The sequence below is a fragment of the Ranitomeya variabilis genome, chromosome 5 (assembly GCF_051348905.1).
Source record: "Ranitomeya variabilis isolate aRanVar5 chromosome 5, aRanVar5.hap1, whole genome shotgun sequence".
NCBI lineage: Eukaryota > Metazoa > Chordata > Amphibia > Anura > Dendrobatidae > Ranitomeya > Ranitomeya variabilis.
Genome location: NC_135236.1, coordinates 87,954,042 through 87,976,371, shown reverse-complemented (window position 1 = coordinate 87,976,371; position 22,330 = coordinate 87,954,042). Strand labels below are relative to the sequence as shown.

Sequence of the window (22,330 nt, the reverse complement as noted above, 5' to 3'; positions counted from 1 at the left end):
CCCCTTACATTAAATGCCTCTCTGCACAAGGCCACGGTGGCTAATCATAGTTGTACAATGTGCTGACTGGGCTTTGGGATGCATCGTTTCCTGTACAGAATATGTACTGTTTCCTATCATGAGAGATATATTTATATGCATTACATATGATTTGCCTTAGCAAAGGACGATATATACTTGGTCATATGCAGTCATACCCATGGTCGTGTGCCCTAGTTTTTTTTTTTGCAGTAGTTTTTTTTTAGATGTGTGTTAACCTCTCTTTTTGCTCCCCTACACCTTATTTGTAATTGTACAACTAATAAATAGAGTACCGTAATTATTTATAATATTGGACCACAGTATCGTTTTTTTTCCTTTTTTCAAAGGCCCAGGGAGGCACGGGGAGTGAGAGGATGTGGCCCACACAGTCACTGACGTGGCACCACACTTGCACAACCCTGAGAGGCTAAGAGGCCCCTCTCACTAGCACCAGTGAAACAGCCCATGTGCAGCCCAGTACGACTGCCACCAGTTCCTTGCTAGATATAGGCCCGGTCCATTAACGAGATTATATCGGGCCAGAAACCAGCCCCGGTAGCATGGAAATTATGGCGAGAAACAGGTGTGTGGATTCGTGGATCAAGATAAAAGAGCAGCCCAAGGTTTTACACTATATATGATTATACATATACAATGTTATTTATGCAAATACAATAGTGGTAAGACAAAAGATATAAGCAGATGGATCATCTCAATTACTGGGTTGACGCTCGACCATTTGAGGACTGGGCCGCAGGGGCATGGACTGCCAGCTGGCTCCTAGGTCCTTCACAGCAGGTTACTCGAGAAGGCCCCCACTTCTGAAGTGAACTGCAAGCATAGCCGGAGAGAGACCACATAGCTTTACATTACCCTTTGGGTCACTCGCCTCATGCCCTCTGGGCTGAACCTAAATCCCCTCACCTTGCCCCTAGCAGCTAAAAACTCCAAAACTTAAGAGGAGTCCCAACTCCTTAAAGGACGGTCCTAGTTTTAGTGCCTCCAGATCCAGCCGGAACCCTGCTACGGGTTGAGACTAAACACATCTTTGCTATCTGGTTTCTACTAGCCATCCTACATATCTCCCCCTCCCTGTGGTGCTAGAAAGGACTGAGACCATGGAAGGCATTTGGTCCAGTCCAGAGATCTCGAAAATGTAATCGGTGAGGGACCAGAGCGTACGATAAGTCCATATTCTCCTTATGAAATCATAGCTAACAAAGCATTTCAACCACATGAGATCTATTTTGCAAGAAGGCATTTTATTCAGAGTTTGGCTGGCTCAAGGTATGAGATCTGTCACTCACAGACTTTTGAGGCTTGACCCCCCTGCTGAGCTAGGTGTCTTGTTACAGCTGCCCATGCAAAGGGGTTTTAATAATCCCCTGCCACATGGGATACAAAGATTGACATGAAATTAAATCTCCAATATTCTTCACATCCTCTTTCCCCCTTATAGTCATACATACACAGTCGCCACTTAAAGGATTTTTCCTCACGACACAAAAACCCTATAAAACTGGCCCCTTTTAAGAATTTTTTTTTCAAAATCTTTCCAGTGATGCTTCATGCATCACAGCCACTTTGCATTAGGGCTGAGATGACTTTATAAAATATTATGAAGTCGTGAGAAATAAATACAGATTATTCTTTACGATGATTTTTATTTCACGTGATTGATACATGCATCCGATCACGCCCTCCAGATATAGGTCCATGCTGTTCTGCATGAATTGCCAACTGGTTAGGACAAGTTCCTGCGCCAACCATGCATGCAAAACCTGGGGAGGCCTCTGACTAATGTGAACAAAGCCTTTTATTCCAAGCTACTTGTAGGTTTACAGAACACAATGGCTTCCTGACAACTACTTTGTATAAGCAGGTCTGTACACACTCCTCGCTAATCCCCCGGTGGATTTGGAGAGGTTGTGTGCTTTAGAGAATACATTTGAAAATCCCCGTCTGTAAGCTTAAGATGTGGAGTAAGGCAGGCATGGCTTACAACTGAAGTAAAGAAAAAAGTCCAGCTCACCGTAGTAGACATCCTAAGGTGTTTGGAGCATGGGAAACGCTGTGTCAAAGCGTGGAGCAATAAAAACATGAGAAATCCAGGTCAACGAACTTGTGAACAAACTTCTTTGTTCACCAAAAAGTGCTCAGCAGAGGGTAAAACAACATCAGCATTGACAGCTACATGATATGCGACATTGACGCGTTTCAGGTGGCTACGCACCCTTAATCATGATTAAGTAGAATTTTTGCACACGCTCATTAGATGCTTCAATGCAAACTATAGCGTCAACATCTGTTCATTGCAGCAAATGTAGGTGCGCATTTCCTGGAAAAAAAACAGGATGTTTGAGTCTAAAAAGACCCAGCGTCCAGAATATAAATTCAAAAATTTCTAATTTTTAAATACAGGAATACTATATATTTGTACCATATTAGACAGAAGATTAAAAAAAATATATTAACATTTGAGAGTTCTCTGTGGTTAATATCTTTCAATGGCTAACTGAAAAAATGGTAACATAGCAGCTTTGGAGACTACTCAGGTCTCTTCATCAGGCATAGTATAACAAAATGTGAATAGTCATATTTAACCCCTACACCCCAAGCCTGTTTTCCCCTTACCGACCAGGCTAATTTTTTTCAAGCCTAACCAGTGTCATTTTATGAGGTAGCAACTCGAACGTTTCAACCTATCCCAGCGATTCAGAGATTTTGTTTTTGCGACACATTGTGCCTCACGTTAGCGGTAAATTTAGGTTGATATGACCTGCGCTTATGAAAATGTCAAAAATTTGAACAAAATGTAGAAAATTTAGCAATTTTCAAACTTTTAATTTTTATGCCCTTAAACCAGATAGTAATAAACACAAAATAGTTAAACACATCCGATTATCCACCACCCTCGGATCCTTCAGACGGAACCTGAACACCCATCTCTTCAGGAAAGCCTAATGCCTGCAATAACCATTCTGTCGCCTCACCACCACCGGAGCTGCCGCCTCACCAACCACCCGAGCTGCCGCCTCACCAACCACCCGAGCTGCTGCCTCACCAACCACCCGAGCTGCAGCCTCACCACCCGCCCGAGCTGCCGCCTCACCACCACCAGAGCTGCCGCCTCACCAACCACCCGAGCTGCAGCTTCACCACCCGCCCGAGCTGCCACCTCACCACCACCAGAGCTGCCGCCTCACCAACCGCCCAAGCTGCCGCCTCACCACCACCAGAGCTGCCGCCTCACCACCACCAGAGCTGCCGCCCCACCAACCACTCGAGCTGCCGCCTCACCAACCACCCGAGCTGCCGCCTCACCAACCGCCCGAGCTGCCGCCTCACCACCACCAGAGCTGCCGCCCCACCAACCACCCAAGCTGCCGCCTCACCACCACCAAAGCTGCCACCCCACCAACCACCCGAGCTGCTGCACCCCGACCTTCTGTATCTTCCCCATTATCCCGAAGAATGTAAGTCTGCAAGGACAGGGTCCTCTCCCCTCTGTACCAGTCTGTCATTGTAAATTTGTTTACTGTAAACGATATCTATAACTCTGCATGTAACCCCTTCTCATGTACAGCACCACGGAATTAATGGTGCTATATAAATAAATAATAATAATAAATAACATTTCCCATGTCTACTTTACATCTGCATCATTTTTTAAACAATTTTTTTTTGTTAGGAAGTTACAAGGGTTAAAAGTTGATCAGCAATTTATCATGTTACCAACAAAATTTACAAAACCATTTTTTTTTTTTTTAGGGATCACATGACATTTGAAGTGACTTTGAGGGGTCTATATGACAGAAAATACCCAAAAGGGACACCATTCTAAAACCTGCACCCCTCAAAACCAGATTCAAGAAGTTTATAAACTCTTTAGGGGCTTCACTAGAAATAAAGCACTGTGGAAGGAGAATGAAAATTCAACTTTTTCCCCCCCAAAAAAATTGCTTTAGCCCCAAATTTTACATTTTTGAAAGGATAACAGGAGAAAATGGACAGTACAATTTGTTGTGCAGTTTCTTTAGTACACCAATACCTTATGTGTGGTGGAAAACTACTGTTTGGGCGCAAGGCAAGGCTCAGAAGGGAAGGTTCACCATTCAACTTTTGGAACGCAAAATTGTCTGGAAGAGATAGAGGACGTCATGTCACGTTTGGAGAGCTCCTGATGTGCCTACACAGTGGAAACCCCCCTCAAGTGACACCATTTTGGAAACTAGACCCCCCCCTCCCCAAGGAACTTATCTAGAGGTGTGGTGAGCATCTTGAACCCACAGGTGTGCCGCAGAATTTTATAGTGTTGAGTAGTGATGAGCGAGTGTACTCGTTGCTCGGGTTTTCCCCAGCACGCTCGGATGGTCTCCGAGTATTTGTGACTGCTGGGAGATTTAGTTTTCATCGCTGCAGCTGAATGATTTACAGCTAATAGCCAGGCTGAGTACATGTGGGGGTTGCCTGGTTGCTAGGGAATCCCCACATGTACTCAGGCTGGCTAGTAGCTGTAAATCATTCAGCAGCAGACTAAATCTCCGAGCAGTCACAAATACTCGGAGACCACCCGAGCGTGCTGGGGAAAACCCGAGCAACAAGTACACTCACTCATCACTAGTGTTGAGCCATGAAAATTTTTTTTTTTTTTTTTTAATTAAAATTTTCAGGCACAAATATTGCTTTAGCTCCAAATTTTTCATTTTCATAAAGGTAACCGGTAGGAAAATGGGTGTGCACCAATCGGCAGAATGGGGGATCTATACCCTAGTTACACAATGGAACAGCAGGTCGGAAGCATATGGGCGCGACAAAGGTAGTGAAGTGGTTAATATGTGACTCTTGAGATGATTTATTAAACTACGCCTGATGAAGAGACTTGATTATTTTTAATAAAGATTGTGATATGGGAAAAATAAACTTTGCAAAAAAAAAAAAAAAACCATGCAACATAAAAACCTAATTTTCTGATAATGGCTTCTTTTTAAGCTTTTCATTTATTATATGAATACAACAAATTATCACAAACAGCACTACATCTTCAACGTAGTGGCCGTGGGTGGAGAAATGAGCGAGATCAGCTCTCTGCAGTGGCCTTAGAAGTTGGACCTGGTACAAAGGATCTCCGTTATGCCTGGTCGCATGTTGCTTATGCTACTGCGAGCAACCTCCATCGCCTAAACGTGCTACCATGGCCTACAGCGAGCTCATCTGGCTATTGGTCATCAACTGCAAAAGCAGCTGCCAGCAGAGGATCTTGTTGATTTGCCCAAGTGCATTCAGTGTGGCAGAACCTTCTTCAACCATTAATAACCTCACTGATAGCAGCCAAGGCTGTAAGAGCGGGGATTTCTGCACATTTTGAAAACTTTGTTTCCATTTTCCCATCATTTGCATATCATGAACATATCTTTCCTTCCTGGATTTTCCATACTTCCACAGAGGTTGAGCGATCGATATACACACATCACTATACAATCCGGCGGTATTTTTTTTACTTGCCTACCTGGCTATCCATCCATTCTATAGCTTTTTCCAGCAGTCCGCTGAGCGATTCTTTGTCAGGGTGTGTTATGAGGAAATCCACATCGTGTCCTTGCTGCTTCCCCCTGTTAGATGCCAGGACAAACAAGAAGGAATAATGTGGGCACAGCCGAGTGGATGCCAGCACAGTGTTAAAATAGTCAACCTATGTGCAGGGCAGCAGTGTAAAGCATAGGGGAAAGAATGTATTTCAGGCCATTTCTGATACCTATTACACGCTGTAGCTAAGCTGCAGGGAATCACTGCCCATGCTCGGAAAAGTTTCGACAAAACCTTTACCCCTTTGGCAATAAATTCTCCTCTACCTGCGAAATCCACCAGTCATTGTAATTTTTAGGTCTGGAACAAATCTGTGCAGAGCGTCTTTTATGAAGTGCTCCACGCGTTCAGCCTCCTGGCGGGTCACCGGCTGCTTTAGGTCTGTGTAATGTTCTAGCCCTGTGTGAACAGTACCAACAGTTAATAGATGTACGGATCCTTCTTCTACACTCAGCACCAAGCTCCTACCTGCTCTCTGGTCTGCAGTCAGTTTAATGATAAGTTTCTCCACGTCACTTAGTTTCCGCACACCGTCCTTGTACCAGCGATCTGCTGTGCGCACCCCAACACCAAAAACACTTGTTAGGAGCTATACCGTAAAAAGAGCAGACAAGTTATATAATATGCAAAGCAGAAGAGAGGAAAAATGACAAAAAATGCAAACATCAAATCTACCTACAAATGCACTTAAAGGATTGTCTGGTGAAAATAACTGATCACCTATCCTCTGTATAGGTGATAACTTATTGATCAGTGGGGGTCCGACTGCTGGGACCAGCACCGATCAGAAAAATGGAGGATCTTAAATATTGAACGCATTACCAATTTTCTAAATACCGCATTTTTTCGGATTATAAGATGCACTTTTTCCCCAAACATTTTTTTTGGGGAAAATAGTGGCGCTTCTTATAATACGAATTGTAGCTGCGATGGAGCTTACTAGGGTCACTGCTTCCGGATGTTTCTGGCGGCGGCAGGAGTCGGGCAATGACCGCGGGCCCCAGGCTGGTATGACAAGGTGTTCGGCGGTTCAGGGGCTCCAACAACATTTTGTGAAAGCCTGGTGCCCCACACTTTCCATACTCTATGAGGTGGACTCTGCAATAATGGCCCCCGGAGGCAGCGCATGCGATAATTGAGATCTCGGCTCCCGCTCCACTGCATTAAAGTATGGACGGTGCGGGGCTCCAGGCTGTCACAAAATGTCGGCGGAGTCCCCGCACCACCGAACACCTCGTCGTACCAGCCTGGGGCCCGCAGCACCTCCTGCCCCCATATGCCTCGACCCTGCCACCTGGGACCCAGCTCCACCACCGATGCCCTGCCCCAGAGGAAAGCTACCGCAAAAGCACACACACCATTATATTTTTTTTCTTATTTTTCTCCCCAAAATTTGTGGTGCGTCTTATAATCACAAAATACGGTAAATATATTTCTAAAGGTGCTACTGACATAAAATTCTCCCCAGATGTTGGTAACAACCCATCCAATCAACTCAGGCAAATAAATCAAACCATAGATGCCCATAAATTAAGTTATGTGTAATAATGAGAAATGACATAGGGAAAAATACTGAAAATGAAAAAAGAGCAGTGCAAAAAGATATGGAAAGTTATGACACCAGCTGAAATCTATCAGTAATTAGAAAGCTGTTCTGCCACTTAATGAAAAATAATATCAGCTGGTTCAACTGACAGTCTATAAAAAGGTGTCTCGTTACCAAGGTGCCACAGAAGAAACATCTAATGATGGGTAAAACCAGTGAGCTGTCTCAAGACCTTCGCAACCTTATTGTTGCAAAACATACTGATGGCATTGATTACAGAAAAAATTCTAAAATACTGAAGGTTCCAGTGAGCACTGTTGGGGCCACAATCTGGAAGTGGAAATATCATCATTTCACCATAAACCGTCCATGACTAGGTTCTTCCTGCAAGATTTCAGACAGAGGAGTGAAAAGAATTATCAGAAGAGTTGTCCAAGTGCCAAGAACCACCTGCTACAGAAAGACCTGGGCTCGACAGGTACAATTGTTTCAGAGGAAACTATAAGTGATGCACTCACCCTCCATGGTCTGTATGCACGCTCACCACACAAGACTCCATCGCTGAACAAAAAGCATGTTCAAGAGTGTTCACAGTTTGCTCAACAACATTTAGACAAGCCTGTGAAATACTGAGAGAATATAGTTTGATCAAACGAGACCAAAATTGAACTCTTTGGATGCCACAATAAATGCCATGTTTGGAGGTCAAAAGGCACTGCATATCACCCTAAAAACATCATATAAACAGTGAAGTATGGAGGTGGGAACATGATGGTGTGGGGCTGTTATTTTGCATACAGCACTTCCAAACTTCATATAATTGAAGGAGGAAAGGAAGAAAGAAAGCATGGTGCCATCTACCAGGGTGATGAAGATGAAACGAGGGTGGACATTTCAGCAAGACAATGATCCCAAACACACAGTCAAGGAAACTCTCAATTTGCGTTAGAGAAAGAAAATGAAGCTGCTAGAACGGCCCAGCCAATCACCAGACCTGAATCCAATAGAAAACGTATGGAAGGAACTCAAGCTCAGGGTTCATAGAAAGAGGCCATGGAACCATCAAGATGTGAAGAAAGTTTCTGCGGAAGAATGAGCTAAAAATCACACCTGAGCAATGCATGTGACTAGTTTCTCCATCTTAAAGCTGTCATCACTAACAAAGCCTTTTGTACGATAAGTATTAACCCCTTCCTGACGTCGGACGGGATAGTACGTCCGACGTCAGGTCCCCTGCTTTGATGCAGGGCTCCGCGGTGAGCCCGCATCAAAGCCGGGACATGTCAGCTGTTTTGAACAGCTGACATGTGCCCGCAATAGGCGCGGGCAGAATCGCGATCTGCCCGCGCCTATTAACTAGTTAAATGCCGCTGTCAAACGCAGACAGCGGCATTTAACTACCGCATCCGGCCGGGCGGCCGGAAATGACGTCATCGCCGACCCCCATCACATGATCGGAGGTCGGCGATGCTTCTGAATGGTAACCATAGAGGTCCTTGAGACCTCTATGGTTACTGATCCTCGGCAGCTGTGAGCGCCACCCTGTGGTCGGCGCTCACAGCACACCTGCATTTCTGCTGTGTAGCAGCGATCTTATGATCGCTGCTACATAGCAGAGGCGATCGTGCTGTGCCTGCTTCTAGCCTCCCATGGAGGCTATTGAAGCATGGCAAAAGTGAAAAAAAAAAGTTAAAAAAAGTTAAAAAAATAAAAAAAACATAAAAGTTTAAATCCCCCCCTTTCGCCCCAATCAAAATAAATCAATAAAAAAAAAATTAAACCTACACATATTTGGTATCGCCGCGTTCAGAATCGCCCGATCTATCAATAAAAAAAAGCATTAACCTGATCGCTAAACGGCGTAACGAGAAAAAAAATCAAAACGCCAGAATTACGTTCTTTTGGTCGCTGCAACATTGCATTAAAATGCAATAGCGGGCGATCAAAAGAACGTATCTGCACCAAAATGCTATCATTAAAAACGCCAGCTCGGCACGCAAAAAATAAGCCCTGAACCGACCCCAGATCATGAAAAATGGAGACGCTACGAGTATCGGAAAATGGCGCAATTTTTTTTTTTTTTTTTTTTTTTTAGCAAAGTTTGGAATTTTTTTTCACCACTTAGGTAAAAAATAACCTAGTCATGTGAGGTGTCTATGAACTCGTACTGACCTGGAGAATCATAATGGCAGGTCAGTTTTAGCATTTAGTGAACCTAGCAAAAAAGCCAAGCAAAAAACAAGCGTGGGATTGCACTTTTTTTGCAATTTCACCGCACTTGGAATTTTTTTCCCGTTTTCTAGTACACGACATGGTAAAACCAATGATGTCGTTCAAAAAGTACAACTCGTCCCGCAATAAATAAGCCTTCACATGGCCAAATTGACGGAAAAATAAAAAAGTTATGGCTCTGGGAAGGAGGGGAGTGAAAACCGAAAACGGAAAAACGGAAAATCCCACGGTCATGAAGGGGTTAATTATGTTTCAGTAAAAGCTTGTTCAAGACTTCTTCCCTGTGTCATTTTTCATTATTACAAATACTGTATTTTGCAGACTATGTGACGCACCCCAAAGTTTGAGGCAAAAAATAGGATTTTTTCTTTTAATAAAATGGTGGTGTGTCTTATAGTATATTTTTACAGTAGCTTACAGGGGGGGCAGGGTCACTGTTGCAGGAAGCCGACGGCACGATGCTGAGGTCCCCCGGGGGTGTTCAGCGGTGCGAGGTTGCCGCGGGCTTCAGGCTTTCACAAAATGTCGATGGAGTCCATGGACTGCCCATGTTTTTCCTGCTTTGGGCTTCAGCAAAATGGCCGCCAGACTAAGATCTCTGCGCAGATTGAGATCTCGGGAGCCCGCAGCATCACCGCACTCCTGCCACCACCAGGTTACTTCAGCAGCAACCGTGCCTCCTGGGACCCAGCTCCACCACAGCCACCCCTTCGGATTATAAGATGCAAACCCATTTTCCCCCCAAACTAGGAGGGAAAAAAGTGTCGCTTACAATCTAAGAAATACGGTAACTTTTTTTTTTTTTTTAAATCACAGTTTTTATTAAAGCATATGACACGCCAGTAACACAGTCTGACACAATTTCCAGACAGGTACAATGAATAGAAGACCTATTAATACATTTTCATTTTACTAAACACCCCCCTTATCCCCTAACCAACCCCCCCTCAGAAATACGGTATCAATTTTTGGACATCTATCATTTGATTTCTTTGCCTGCGTGCATTGTTACCGCCATCTGGTGATAATTTCATGTCAATAGCACCTTTATAAATAGATTTACTTAGCAAATTGATGACTTGTTCAATACTTATTTCACCCACTGTGCATGTGGAAAAGGACAGAAATACCCTTAAACATGAAATTAATCATTTTTTAATACTAGAAAACCTGAATATAGTAGTGGTGGCTTCTCCTAATTTTACTACATTTATACTCAGACGCAAGTCTTTTTACCGCACCTCCATACACCGGTACCGCTCACTGACTTTAAGCTCCTCTACTTCATGACATGTTCCATCTTCCAAGATCTCCTGGAGAAAAAAAAATATGAAAAATCAATCACAAATACCAAGAAAGAAGCCTGCCATGGTTCCTGCCCATCGGCGTTCACGTCGCCTACAGAACATGGGTTGGGGTTATTCTGATGAAACAGTACCTTTAATAGGAGAACAGTTCCACCCATTACGTCACAGTTAGGCTATGTGCACACGTCCGGAATTGCCACGGAAATTTCGGCGGCAATTCCGCAACTGTGCCGCGGGTAAAATGCATGCGGAATTGGCATGCGTTACCCCGCTAAACACTAGTGTTTTACAAGCGTAATTAGCTTACAGAATGCTAGCGTTTTCCAAGCGATCTGTAGCATCGCTTGGAAAACTGATTGACAGGTTGGTCACACTTGTCAAACATAATGCTTGACAAGTGTGACCAACTTTTTTACTACTGATGCTGCCTATGCAGCATCAATAGTAAAAGATCTAGTGTTAAAAATAATAAAAAAAAATAATAAATCGTGATATTCTCACCTTCCGGCATCCCCGGCAGCCTTCCCGCTCCTCGCGATGCTCCGGTCCCAGTAATGCTTTGCAGCAATGACCCCAGATGACGTAGTGGTCTCGCGAGACCGCTACGTCATCACAGGTCATTGCCACAAAGCATCACTTGGAACGGGAGCATCGCGAAGAGCGGGAAGGCGAGAATATCACGATTTATTATTTTAATTCTTTTTTTTTTTTTTAAACAAATATGGTTCCCAGGGCCTGGAGGATTCTCCTCTCCTCCACCCTGGGTACCAACCGCACATGATCCGCTTACTTCCCACATGGTGGGCATAGCCCCATGCGGGAAGTAAGAGGATCAATGCATTCTTATGTGTGCGGAATCCCTGCGATTCCGCACAAGGAATGAACATGCTGCGTTTTTTTCTGGAATGCGATTCCGCCGCGGAAAAAAACGCAACATGTGCACAAAAATTTCGGATTGCATTCTAATAATAGGATGCTTAATGTATGCGGTTTTTTCACGGTTTTATCGTGTTTTTTACAGCGAAAAAACACGAAAAAAACGTGAAAAATCCTGAACGTGTGCACATAGCCTAACAATTCCCACGGCTCACAATTACTGATGGATTGGCACACCAGGCTGGGAATTGTAGGCGCCCATTGTGAGGAGCAATGAGCGGTACTGACCACCTCATCAGATTAGGAAAAAAGCCAGTAGGGACACATTATTTTGTCCGTCCTCGCCCTTGTTTTTCCACATTACCTGGATGACCGCCTGGCTGTGACCTCCGCACCACACCAAGTTTTTGGCTTCTTTAGCAGATCGCAGCTTAATTGGAAGAGACTTGAGCACAGACGCCGCTCTTGCAAAAGCCAGACTCCGGACTTCAGAGCCCTGTAAAGCAGCGGCTTTCTCCAACATCTCCAGAGCTTCCTAAAAGTGAGCAGCACCACAGCCAAAATCACACAAAGGCATTTCAGAAAGCATTGTCCAATGCAAAAAAAAAAAAACCTGCAAGAGACGCGACATCATTATATATCATCCATGCAGGACCCAAATTATGGTGGGAAAGCCTCTACTGCTATGAATCAATAACCCATCTGGCCAAACCTTTCTTTCTGCACTGATCACAGAATGGACAAGCTGACTACCTGGCCACAAAGCAAGGACATCACTAAATTTAACATTTTTGCAGGACTTGAACTCTAGTGCCACCTATTGGAAGTAGCAATCTTAAAAGCCACTATTGACCCTTTAACGAGCCTTAGGATAAAAGCCAATTCAGAATCTCAATTTGCGAACACGTGTTTTGGGTTTCCTGCTCCTCTTCAGTGCAAAGTACAAGAGAACTGATTTGGCTGTATGAGAGGCCGCTAACTTGAGTCTAAGGGGTAAAATCTCTCCTTGGGTAAAGTGACATGCCTGGCATGCCAGGGTAAGGAGACATATAGGCCATGTAATGCTCCTCTGGGAATTTAATTATGCAAATATCCTCCACAGAGAGACAAAAGACTAGGAATCTAGTGCTAGTGTCTAGGAAGTAGCAATCCTAAATGTCAATACCGACCCTTTAACGAGTCTAGCCATATGACATATTTCAATTTGCAGACACTGAAGAGGCATTTTGCATATTTAATTTCTCAGAGGAGCATTGAAGGACTTAAGTCTCCTTACACTGGCATGCCACTCTTTACAGGGAGGAACATTACCCCTTAAATTCCCCATCCTTTTGCAGGAAAAGAGAGGTTATGGAATCACGATCCAAAACAACAAAATATAAAATAATCACTGCAGTTTGGTTTGTCAAATGTACACTTAAAGGGGTGGTTCATTTACCATTAAAGAGAGTCTGTCACCCCCCAAAAATCGTATATGAGCTAAGCCCACTGGCATCAGGGGCTTTTCTACAGCATTCTGTAATGCTGTAGATAAGCCCCCGATGTAACCTGAAAGGTAAGAAAAACAAGTTATATTATACTCAATCGTTGCTGCAATATGAGCCTTGACGACAGCCCACAAAACAAGCTTTCAGTGGCAAACATTCGAGTGATATCCCAATAGTATACTATTAAAGGGAAAGTGGTGGAGTTGAGCAAAAAGACTCCTAGGACCCTGGTCCACCAGTCATGTTGGTAGTCCGTGGCCAACGAATTAAAGCCTTTTGATCCTTTACCTGTCGGCAATACCAATGACTCTTCTGATTAGTTCTGTGTGCATCACAGTGCCACGATAATGTTGCGCCGAGCCAACTAATCAGAAGAGGAGCCAGCGATGCCAGCGGGTAAGAGGAGGTTCATAGGGCTCTGGCCAAGCGGGCACAGACTTCCGGTGTGGCCACTGAACCAGGGTACGGCAAATAGTTTTGCTTGACTCTAGCAATTGGCAGTGGTCTGATTATGACGCCAACAAAATTTGCAAATGTAGATGATATAAACGTTATACATGAAAAACAAGAATCGTTACGTTTTCTATTTTGCCAGAGTTTTACTGGATATATCTCGAGCTTTTTTTCAGCTTTAATCACATTCACAACCAATTTGATTGTACATCTGTACTCGGGGCGGGAATATCATTGGTGCTCAGGGGCCCAAGAGGTAAGGGGGCCCCATTTCTACCTCTAAAGGTGGTGCAATTTTGCATTTTTGGGAGCTCTTGGGCTTCAAAGGGCCCATATATTGTTCTTGCACAGGGGCCCTTTTGTGTCTGTGTCTGCCAGGGTCTGTACTACACATAATGGGAGGTAAGAAAAGAGTTGTGCATAAAACCGCAGCCGCACCCAGTGCAGGAACCTTTGATGACATCCACGGTCACTTACTGTGATCTCTGAATTATGGTGGGTCAATGGCGTGTGACGTTGGCAGGCATACGGCGCTACTGATGGAAGGGCGTCTTTGTCTTTACACATCTCGGATCCTAAAATCTACAATTTAAGGAAAACAACATGAGAACTGACAGAACATTTAGTGGAAATGTGGTATACACAATTGATAAACGTTATGTGCCAATTTTTGGCAAATATTACATTTTTATGCCCCTAAAGGGGTTGTTCACTTCCAGAAAACTTTTCAGTGGAAGCTTCAGTAGTTATAAAAAACAAAACAGTAGTAATTATCCTCCCTGGCTCCAGCGCCGGCTCTCCATCACTACCCGAGGCTTTGTCTGTCTGCTCCGCTGACTTCACGTTGATAACGCTGCAGCTAATCACAAAGCTCAGCAGCTTTTTCCATACAGACGACATGAGCTGCTGACTTCACTGATTGGCTGCAGCGCTGGTGAGGTGATGTCAGCGCTGCAAACAAACAGGGACTGCAGCACTGGTCATTTTTTTTTTAATTTCGTTTAACAGCAATTTTCTACATTTTCAAAGAAAAGGAACCAATTCAGTTGTCAGCAGGGTGCAACAGAGCTACAGAGAGACTGGAAGAGTCACAGAACGGCAGAGAAGTGGACGTCCTTTGGCCACATCCCACACTGATGACCGATTCATTGTGAACAATGCCCTCATAACCGGATGATGAGTGCCACACAACTCCAGGCACATGTAAGGGAGGTTAGAGGCACCCAAGTGTCACCTCAGACCATTCGAAACCATTGACATTAGTGTGGTCTGCGTGCTAGACGACCTGCAAGGGTACCTGACCACACCACCAGGTACAGGCTTCATCCTCGTGCGTGGGCCAGGGAGCATCTACACTGGATGAGGGACCAGTGGGCCTCAGTTTCACTGATAAAAGATTCACACTGAGCAGAATTGATGGCCGCCAACAATATCGGAGACGTCAAGGAGAGTCAGCCACAGAGGTCACCAGAGTAGCCTTCGGTGGTGTTACAGTGTGGGCAGGTGGTCTAATCAGTACAAAACTGACCTACATTTCATGAATGGTACAGTAACAAGCCCCTGCTACTGAATAACATCACTGATCCAGACATTGTGCCTCTGCACGGATAACACAGGCCTCATTTCATCTTCATGGATGACAATGCTCCAGCTCATCAGGGTCACATCATTATGGAGCGGTGGCAGGAGTCTGGGGTACCTCAAATGGAGTGACCTGCACTTTCTCCAGACCTGAATCCCATAGAAAACCTATGGGATCAGCCGAGTCTCCGCGTAGAGGCTCGTAACTCTGTACCCCAGAACCTCAATGACCTGATGGCCGGCCTTCAGGAAGAGTGGGATGCCATGTCATGCCTCAGCAGACAATAACTCCACTTGTGAAGAGCAGATGTTGTTGTCAGCTGTAAGGCCCCATGATAAGTTGAGACACTGACATTTTGTGTTGGGGGGCAGGGGCTATATACACCCACCACTGTTGTTGGCTTTTGTTTCAATAAATTGTTTGAGATGAGGAAATCACCATTGCTGCTTCTTCTTAAATATCCGACTTTTATGGGAAAATATTACTGTAGCGGGAACTTTTTACATTTTCAATAAATTTCACTGGAAAGCCAAATATCCTTAACTTTTTGTGAGTCGTGTATTTGTTTTAACACAAAAGTTAGGTTTTTAATGGGGGAATTTAATTTTTTCCCTTTCGTGTGCGTTTTTCTAATTTTTCTAATTTTATTCACAGACAAAAAAAGCCATTGCTTTACCGCAAATTGCCATCTGAACCGTAGAATTGAACCCTCAGGGGGAGGATGTTGTGAAAGGAGCGCCCTTCTTCTCTGAACCATTTAAATGATGTGGTCGATATTGATCGCAGCATAAATAATCAGGATCGGTGCCGACACCGGCTGTGGCAGTCAGTATTTAGCCGAGCCCCCAATGCAATCGCACTGGGCATAGCTCCTGCGCCCACCTGGACGTCCATTTGCAGAGAGACCTTCCCAGAGAGGACATTATGTACATTTCAGCCTCTGCTAGGTGTGATATAGCTAAGTCTGTAGAAAGATAAAAAATGAGCAAACAGACACGAAAATTAAAATAAGTCTCCGTTACCCCTAGACTGTGTCTGGCCTCCACGGCCACAGGTTTTCCAGAACTCATGCTCTCTGTAAACCAGCTGATGTCCAGGATATGTGGCCACGTCTGGTCGTCAGCGCTCTGCATCACGGGATTCCCAGTCTTCCTCTCAATCCAGCTGAGGACGTCAGAGAATGAATTCTGTTCTGACACCACATGGGTCACCGCACCGCTGCCAGAAAACAAGTATACCGGGATCACACACCGCCATTACCGGGACTCATCGGGGCAGAACGGCACCAATGGTTTCTGGAGTACCTGCCTGTAGAAGGACACGTATGCATGTGCCATACACCTGTATTAGTCGATATGCCCATTACCTTACACAGGACCCATCTCCTGACATGTCTGTAGATACTTTCATACCCAGGAAAATGTTAATTTTGAAGCATATTTTTCTAGAACTCTGCAGACCCTGGAAAGCCCCATTCACCTGATCAATAAGACATGTCCCTACACACACTGACACTGGCCTATCCTCACCGACGAGGGAAGCGGCATCATCCATTTATATATGTAGTCATACATTTCCAGGAGGAATAACAGTGGAAAAGATGCCCTGGCATTGTTATTTTATTGAGAATAAAAGCTGTAATAAGTGACCTGGAATCTGCCTACAAAAAAAATCAGCTACGCTAAATGGGCAGCAGAGAAGTTTTCACGGCACAGTGGCTCTTAGCCACTAGTTCTGCAGGGAACTGTGCTGGAATGGAGCTGTACTGACATTCCCACACACAGCAGGTGGTCCGGATAGAACAGTGAAGGGGCTGCAGAGCTGTGCAGGGAACAGCAGGTGGTCCTAGACCATGTACTGCAGTTCCCCTGCACAGCCGGGTGGCCAGGGAACTACTGGGCAGCAAAGACAATGAAAAGGCATCTTCATTCCCAGGACTGGTATAGACCTTCACATATGTTAAAAGGGTTGTTCGGCCTTACAGTACAAGTCTGCAGTCATTTTCTGACTGCAGACTTGTGAATCTTCACATCGCTCGCATTGCATGTTGTAAGGATTCTCCGCTGCAGGAAGCGTAACAGTAAGTGCATGATTTGCATACATGCAGTCACCTGCCGACTAGACGTGCGCACCCTTGCTCAATGCAAGTGTATGGAGCAATGCCAGACAGTCTAGTTGGAATGTGGCCCCGGAAGTAGGAAAATCGCACACTTGTGGTCACATGACCGCCTACTTCCGGTAGAGGAAAATCTTCACAGTGCAAGTAATATGAGGAATCACAAGTCTTCAGTCACAAAGTGACTACAGCCTTGTACCCTAAGGCCAGACAACCCCTTTAAGGAGGAAGGACCAGCAAGAAACGGTAGCTTTTATCCAGGTCTTGGATCTTCTAATCATGCCTACCAGCTTGTGACTGACACCCTTCATACAATAGTGATTATGAGATCGCACCATTATGAAGGCTGTCAATCACATGCAAGGAGGCCTTATTTGGAAGGTCAACGTTAGGACTAGTTCAAGGGAAGAGATGCCCTGCCGCACTAGTCCGACCGACCTCTAACAGATGTGACGCTGCAGGATGAAACTAACATGCTGCAAAGACTGCAGCAACAGTAATCCGCATGACATCTTATCAGATTAGCAGTTAGGGACAATCAGGGGTACAAACCTTCACAAGTCCATCTTGTGGACTGTGGCCAGGAGTGAACTGGGGATGCTGCATGGTGAGAAATGTCCATAGTACAGTTGGGCGAATTTTTTCGGGTTCCCTCTTATTCGGCAAAGCTATTGCGCTTGCCGAATAAGCTTCCTGGATGGCGCCGGCTGATCAGCAGTTCGGCTCCACAGCTGCATGTGTCGCGGCTGTGTGACAGTCACAGCATGCAGATCCTGTGTGTTGGGCTCGCCATGCATGTGTTGTGCCTGTCACACAGCCGCGACATATAGCTATAACGCTTGCCGAATACAAGGGAACCTGAAGAAATTCACTCAACTCTAGTTTTTAGGTGCCCAACATCCAGAGATGTTCGTAATAGAAAAATCCATCTAAATAACCCCATTATGTACCGTGCCATGATGAAACCGGGTTTGTGCATTTTACCTGTATTCATGTGCCACACCGAATCCTTTCCTTTGTGCCAGTGATGTGAGGAAGCCCCTTCGTGCAGCCCCCATTCTTCGTTCAACAAAGAATATCCAGACATCAGGAAATATGACTGGTGGGGCTACTGGATCCGTGGGGGCCACAGCCTCTTTCCTTCTCTTTTTAAGTGGGAACATTGCGAAGCCTGAGCAAGAAACAGACGACAAGGGTCTGACGTCATCGGAACTGATCACCTGTCTGTGTACAGCGCCAGAGAGGCCCCCCGCACTGCGCCAGAGGCCCCCCGCACTGCACCAGAGAGGCCCCCCGCGCTGCGCCAGACAGGACCCCCGCGCTGCGCCAGACAGGACCCCCCGCGCTGCGCCAGACAGGACCCCCGCACTGCCCCAGAGAGGACCCCCGCGCTGCGCCAGACAGGACCCCCGCGCTGCGCCAGACAGGACCCCCGCGCTGCGCCAGACAGGACCCCCGCGCTGCGCCAGACAGGACCCCCCGCGCTGCGCCAGACAGGACCCCCGCGCTGCACCAGAGAGGCCCCTATACACATGATGTAAAGCTCCACAGATCAGTCATACATACGTATGGAGAGGTTCCCGCAGCAGGGATCATGGGGCAGACATTTCTGCAGAGATCTCAGCCACTCCCCAGCACGATAACAGGAAACAATAGACTGTATTCAGCTGCAGGACGGATAAAGATAAGATTACTGCTGCCTGTAATTATTAAATGGATTTTTTCATGCACAAAGAAAAATAATGATCTGACTGTCCTTGTACCTGTATGATACTCTGTATTCCCCTTTTAGCTCCCAGTCAGCATTTTGTTATGATCGGTTATTCTCTGTATCCCGAGCTTCCTGCCAGCTCTCCCTCCGGGCCTCCAGACCACCTTTCCCAGAAGGCAGCACGCTCAGGTTTCTCTCCAAAGTTGCATCTGCTCCACAGCCCACACGCTCCCGCCCTCAGTGCCTGCACATTCCACTAAAAGCACCATCCTGAGACTCCTACAGTCTCAAGCTGGACACATCGCTGCACAGAGTTTGTCCCTCTGGACACTCCTACTATGCATTGGCTGTGTGTGGAGCATTTAGGGGGACTGCATGGTGGACGGGAAGGGGGGCAAATTGTGTAAGGGAATGTATTTTTGGGGCATCTGTGGCGCTATACTGTATGGGGGGCAGAATCGCAATACATCTTTTTCATCTGTTAGGCGACACTGTGACTGTGCCTGATCTTTGCAAAAATAAATGAATTTATTTGAGGCGGTGGGTGACTACTTGGAAGTTTGCTGTAGGACCCCTTCATTTATATGTTCAGCCCTCTATGGATTCCTAAAGAACTTGATTCTTAGAGGATCCCAAAAAATAACCATTGATGATAATGACACAAAGAGGGATCAATGTATGAAACTTTGGCCTCCATTTGTGCTCCTCTCCAGTGGCACACCTCTTATCATATAGGGACAAGAACATTTTTGTGTCTGTTGGAAAAACTGCATAATTTAAAGGAAATCTGTCGCCAAGCTTTTGCTATGTAATTGGAGAGCACCATGAGGTAGAAGCAGAGACCCTGATTACAGCGATGTGTCACTTACTGGGCTGTGTTTTTCTGTTCCAATACAATCAGTATTTTATCAGCAGGAAATTATTACTACATGACAACTGTCATCGTCCCTCCTAGTCCAACCTCAGTCCCCAGCACTGATAAGCATCTCTGTCACTATACAGAGTACTCGGAAAGCTTCAGTGTGAGCAGGGAACAGATCTGCAGCAGAGAAACCTATGATTCCATCTTAACTGTTGCACCCAATAAACTAAGTGACACGTCACTGGAATCAGGTGTCTGTCCCTATAACATGCTGCAGTCAGGATATATATATATAATTGTCTAAGGGGTACTTCCGTCTTTCTGTCGGCAACTTCCGTCACGGAAATCCCGCGTCGCTGATTGGTCTCACCAGCTGCCTGTCATGGCTGCCACGACCAATCAGCGACGGTCAGTGCCCGGCGCCCGCTCCATACTCCCCCCCCAGTCACCGCTCACACAGGGTTAACGCCAGCGGTAACGGACCGCGTTATGCCGCGGGTAACGCACTCCATTACCACTGCTATTAACCCTGTGTGTCCCCAACTTTTTACTAATAATGCTGCCTATGCAGCATCAATAGTAAAAAGATCTAATGTTAAAAATAATAAAAAAAACAAAAAACCTGCTATTCTCACCTTCCGTCGTCCGACGATGCGCTCGCGCGTGCCGCCATCTTCCGTTCCCAGAGATGCATTGCGAAATTACCCAGTAGACTTAGCGGTCTCGCGAGACCGCTAAGTCATCTGGGTAATTTCGCAATGCATCCTGGGAACGGAAGATGGCGGCAGCCGCGCGCGCATCGCCAGAGCTTCGCTGGATCCCAGCGGGTGAGTATATAACTATTTTTTATTTTAATTATTTTTTTTAACAGAGATTAGGTGCCCGCACTACTAAATACTACGTGGGCTGTGTTATATACTGTGTGGCTGCTATATACTGCGTGGCTGCTATATACGGCGTGGGCTGTGCTATATACGGCGTGGGCTGTGCTGTATACGGCGTGGGCTGTGCTGTATACGGCGTGGGCTGTGCTGTATACGGCGTGGGCTGTGCTGTATACGGCGTGGGCTGTGCTGTATACGGCGTGGGCTGTGCTGTATACGGCGTGGGCTGTGCTGTATACGGCGTGGGCTGTGCTGTATACGGCGTGGGCTGTGCTGTATACGGCGTGGGCTGTGCTGTATACGGCGTGGGCTGTGCTATATACGGCGTGGGCTGTGCTATATACGGCGTGGGCTGTGCTATATACGGCGTGGGCTGTGCTATATACGGCGTGGGCTGTGCTATATACGGCGTGGGCTGTGCTATATACGGCGTGGGCTGTGCTATATACGGCGTGGGCTGTGCTATATACGGCGTGGGCTGTGCTATATACGGCGTGGGCTGTGCTATATACGGCGTGGGCTGTGCTATATACGGCGTGGGCTGTGCTATATACGGCGTGGGAAGTGCTATATACGGCGTGGGAAGTGCTATATACGGCGTGGGAAGTGCTATATACGGCGTGGGCTGTGCTATATACGGCGTGGGCTGTGCTATATACGGCGTGGGCTGTGCTATATACGGCGTGGGCTGTGCTATATACGGCGTGGGCTGTGCTATATACGGCGTGGGCTGTGCTATATACGGCGTGGGCTGTGCTATATACTACGTGCCCTGTGTTATATATTGTGTCGCCTGTGTGCCTGTTATATACTGCGTGGCTGCTATATACTGCGTGGGCTGTGTTATATAGTACGTGGGCTGTGTTATATACTGTTTGGGCTGTGTTATATACTGCGTGGCCACTGTTATATACTGCGTGGCCTGTATTAACGCATCGGGTATTCTACAATATGTATGTATGTATATATATATAGTACGTGGGCTGTGCTATATACTACGTGGGCTGTGCTATATGCTACGTGGGCTGTGCTATATGCTACGTGGGCTGTGCTATATGCTACGTGGGCTGTGCTATATGCTACGTGGGCTGTGCTATATGCTACGTGGGCTGTGCTATATGCTACGTGGGCTGTGCTATATGCTACGTGGGCTGTGCTATATGCTGCGTGGGCTGTGCTATATACTACGTGGGCTGTGCTATATACTACGTGGGCTGTGCTATATACTACGTGGGCTGTGCTATATACTACGTGGGCTGTGCTATATACTACATGCCCTGTGTTATATACTGCGTGGCCTGTGCTATATACTACATCGCCTGTGTTATATACCGCGTAGCTGCTATATACTGTGTGGGCTGTGTTATGTAGTTCGTGGGCTGTGTTATATACTGTTTGGGCCGTGTTATATATTGCGTGGCCACTGTTATATACTGCGTGGCCTGTATTAACGCATCGGGTATTCTACAATATGTATGTATGTATATAGCAGCCACATAGTATATAGAACAGGCCACGTAGTATTTGTCTCCTATATACTACATGGCTCCTATATACTACGTGGCCTGTGTTATATACTATGTGACTGCTATATACAGTATATACATACATACATATTCTAGAATACCCAATGCGTTAGAATCGGGCCACTATCTAGTATGTATATA

General features: G+C 45.9%; 1 protein-coding gene across 4 annotated transcripts in view; it reads right to left on the bottom strand.

Moving 5' to 3' along the window:
* Positions 1 to 22,330, bottom strand: part of LOC143775039 (DNA-directed DNA/RNA polymerase mu-like) — a 47,410-nt gene that overhangs the window by 23,623 nt on the left and 1,457 nt on the right. For all 4 annotated transcript variants that reach the window (XM_077262862.1, XM_077262861.1, XM_077262864.1 and 1 more), the window contains exons 3-11: positions 18,773 to 18,873; positions 18,191 to 18,377; positions 16,113 to 16,308; positions 13,986 to 14,090; positions 11,933 to 12,103; positions 10,627 to 10,698; positions 6,076 to 6,196; positions 5,874 to 6,006; positions 5,531 to 5,633 (exon numbers count right to left, since the gene is read on the bottom strand). In XM_077262862.1, coding sequence (XP_077118977.1) covers positions 5,531 to 5,633; positions 5,874 to 6,006; positions 6,076 to 6,196; positions 10,627 to 10,698; positions 11,933 to 12,103; positions 13,986 to 14,090; positions 16,113 to 16,308; positions 18,191 to 18,369 — 1,080 coding nt within the window. In that variant the 5' untranslated portion in view covers positions 18,370 to 18,377; positions 18,773 to 18,873. The remainder of the gene's footprint in view (positions 1 to 5,530; positions 5,634 to 5,873; positions 6,007 to 6,075; positions 6,197 to 10,626; positions 10,699 to 11,932; positions 12,104 to 13,985; positions 14,091 to 16,112; positions 16,309 to 18,190; positions 18,378 to 18,772; positions 18,874 to 22,330) is intronic.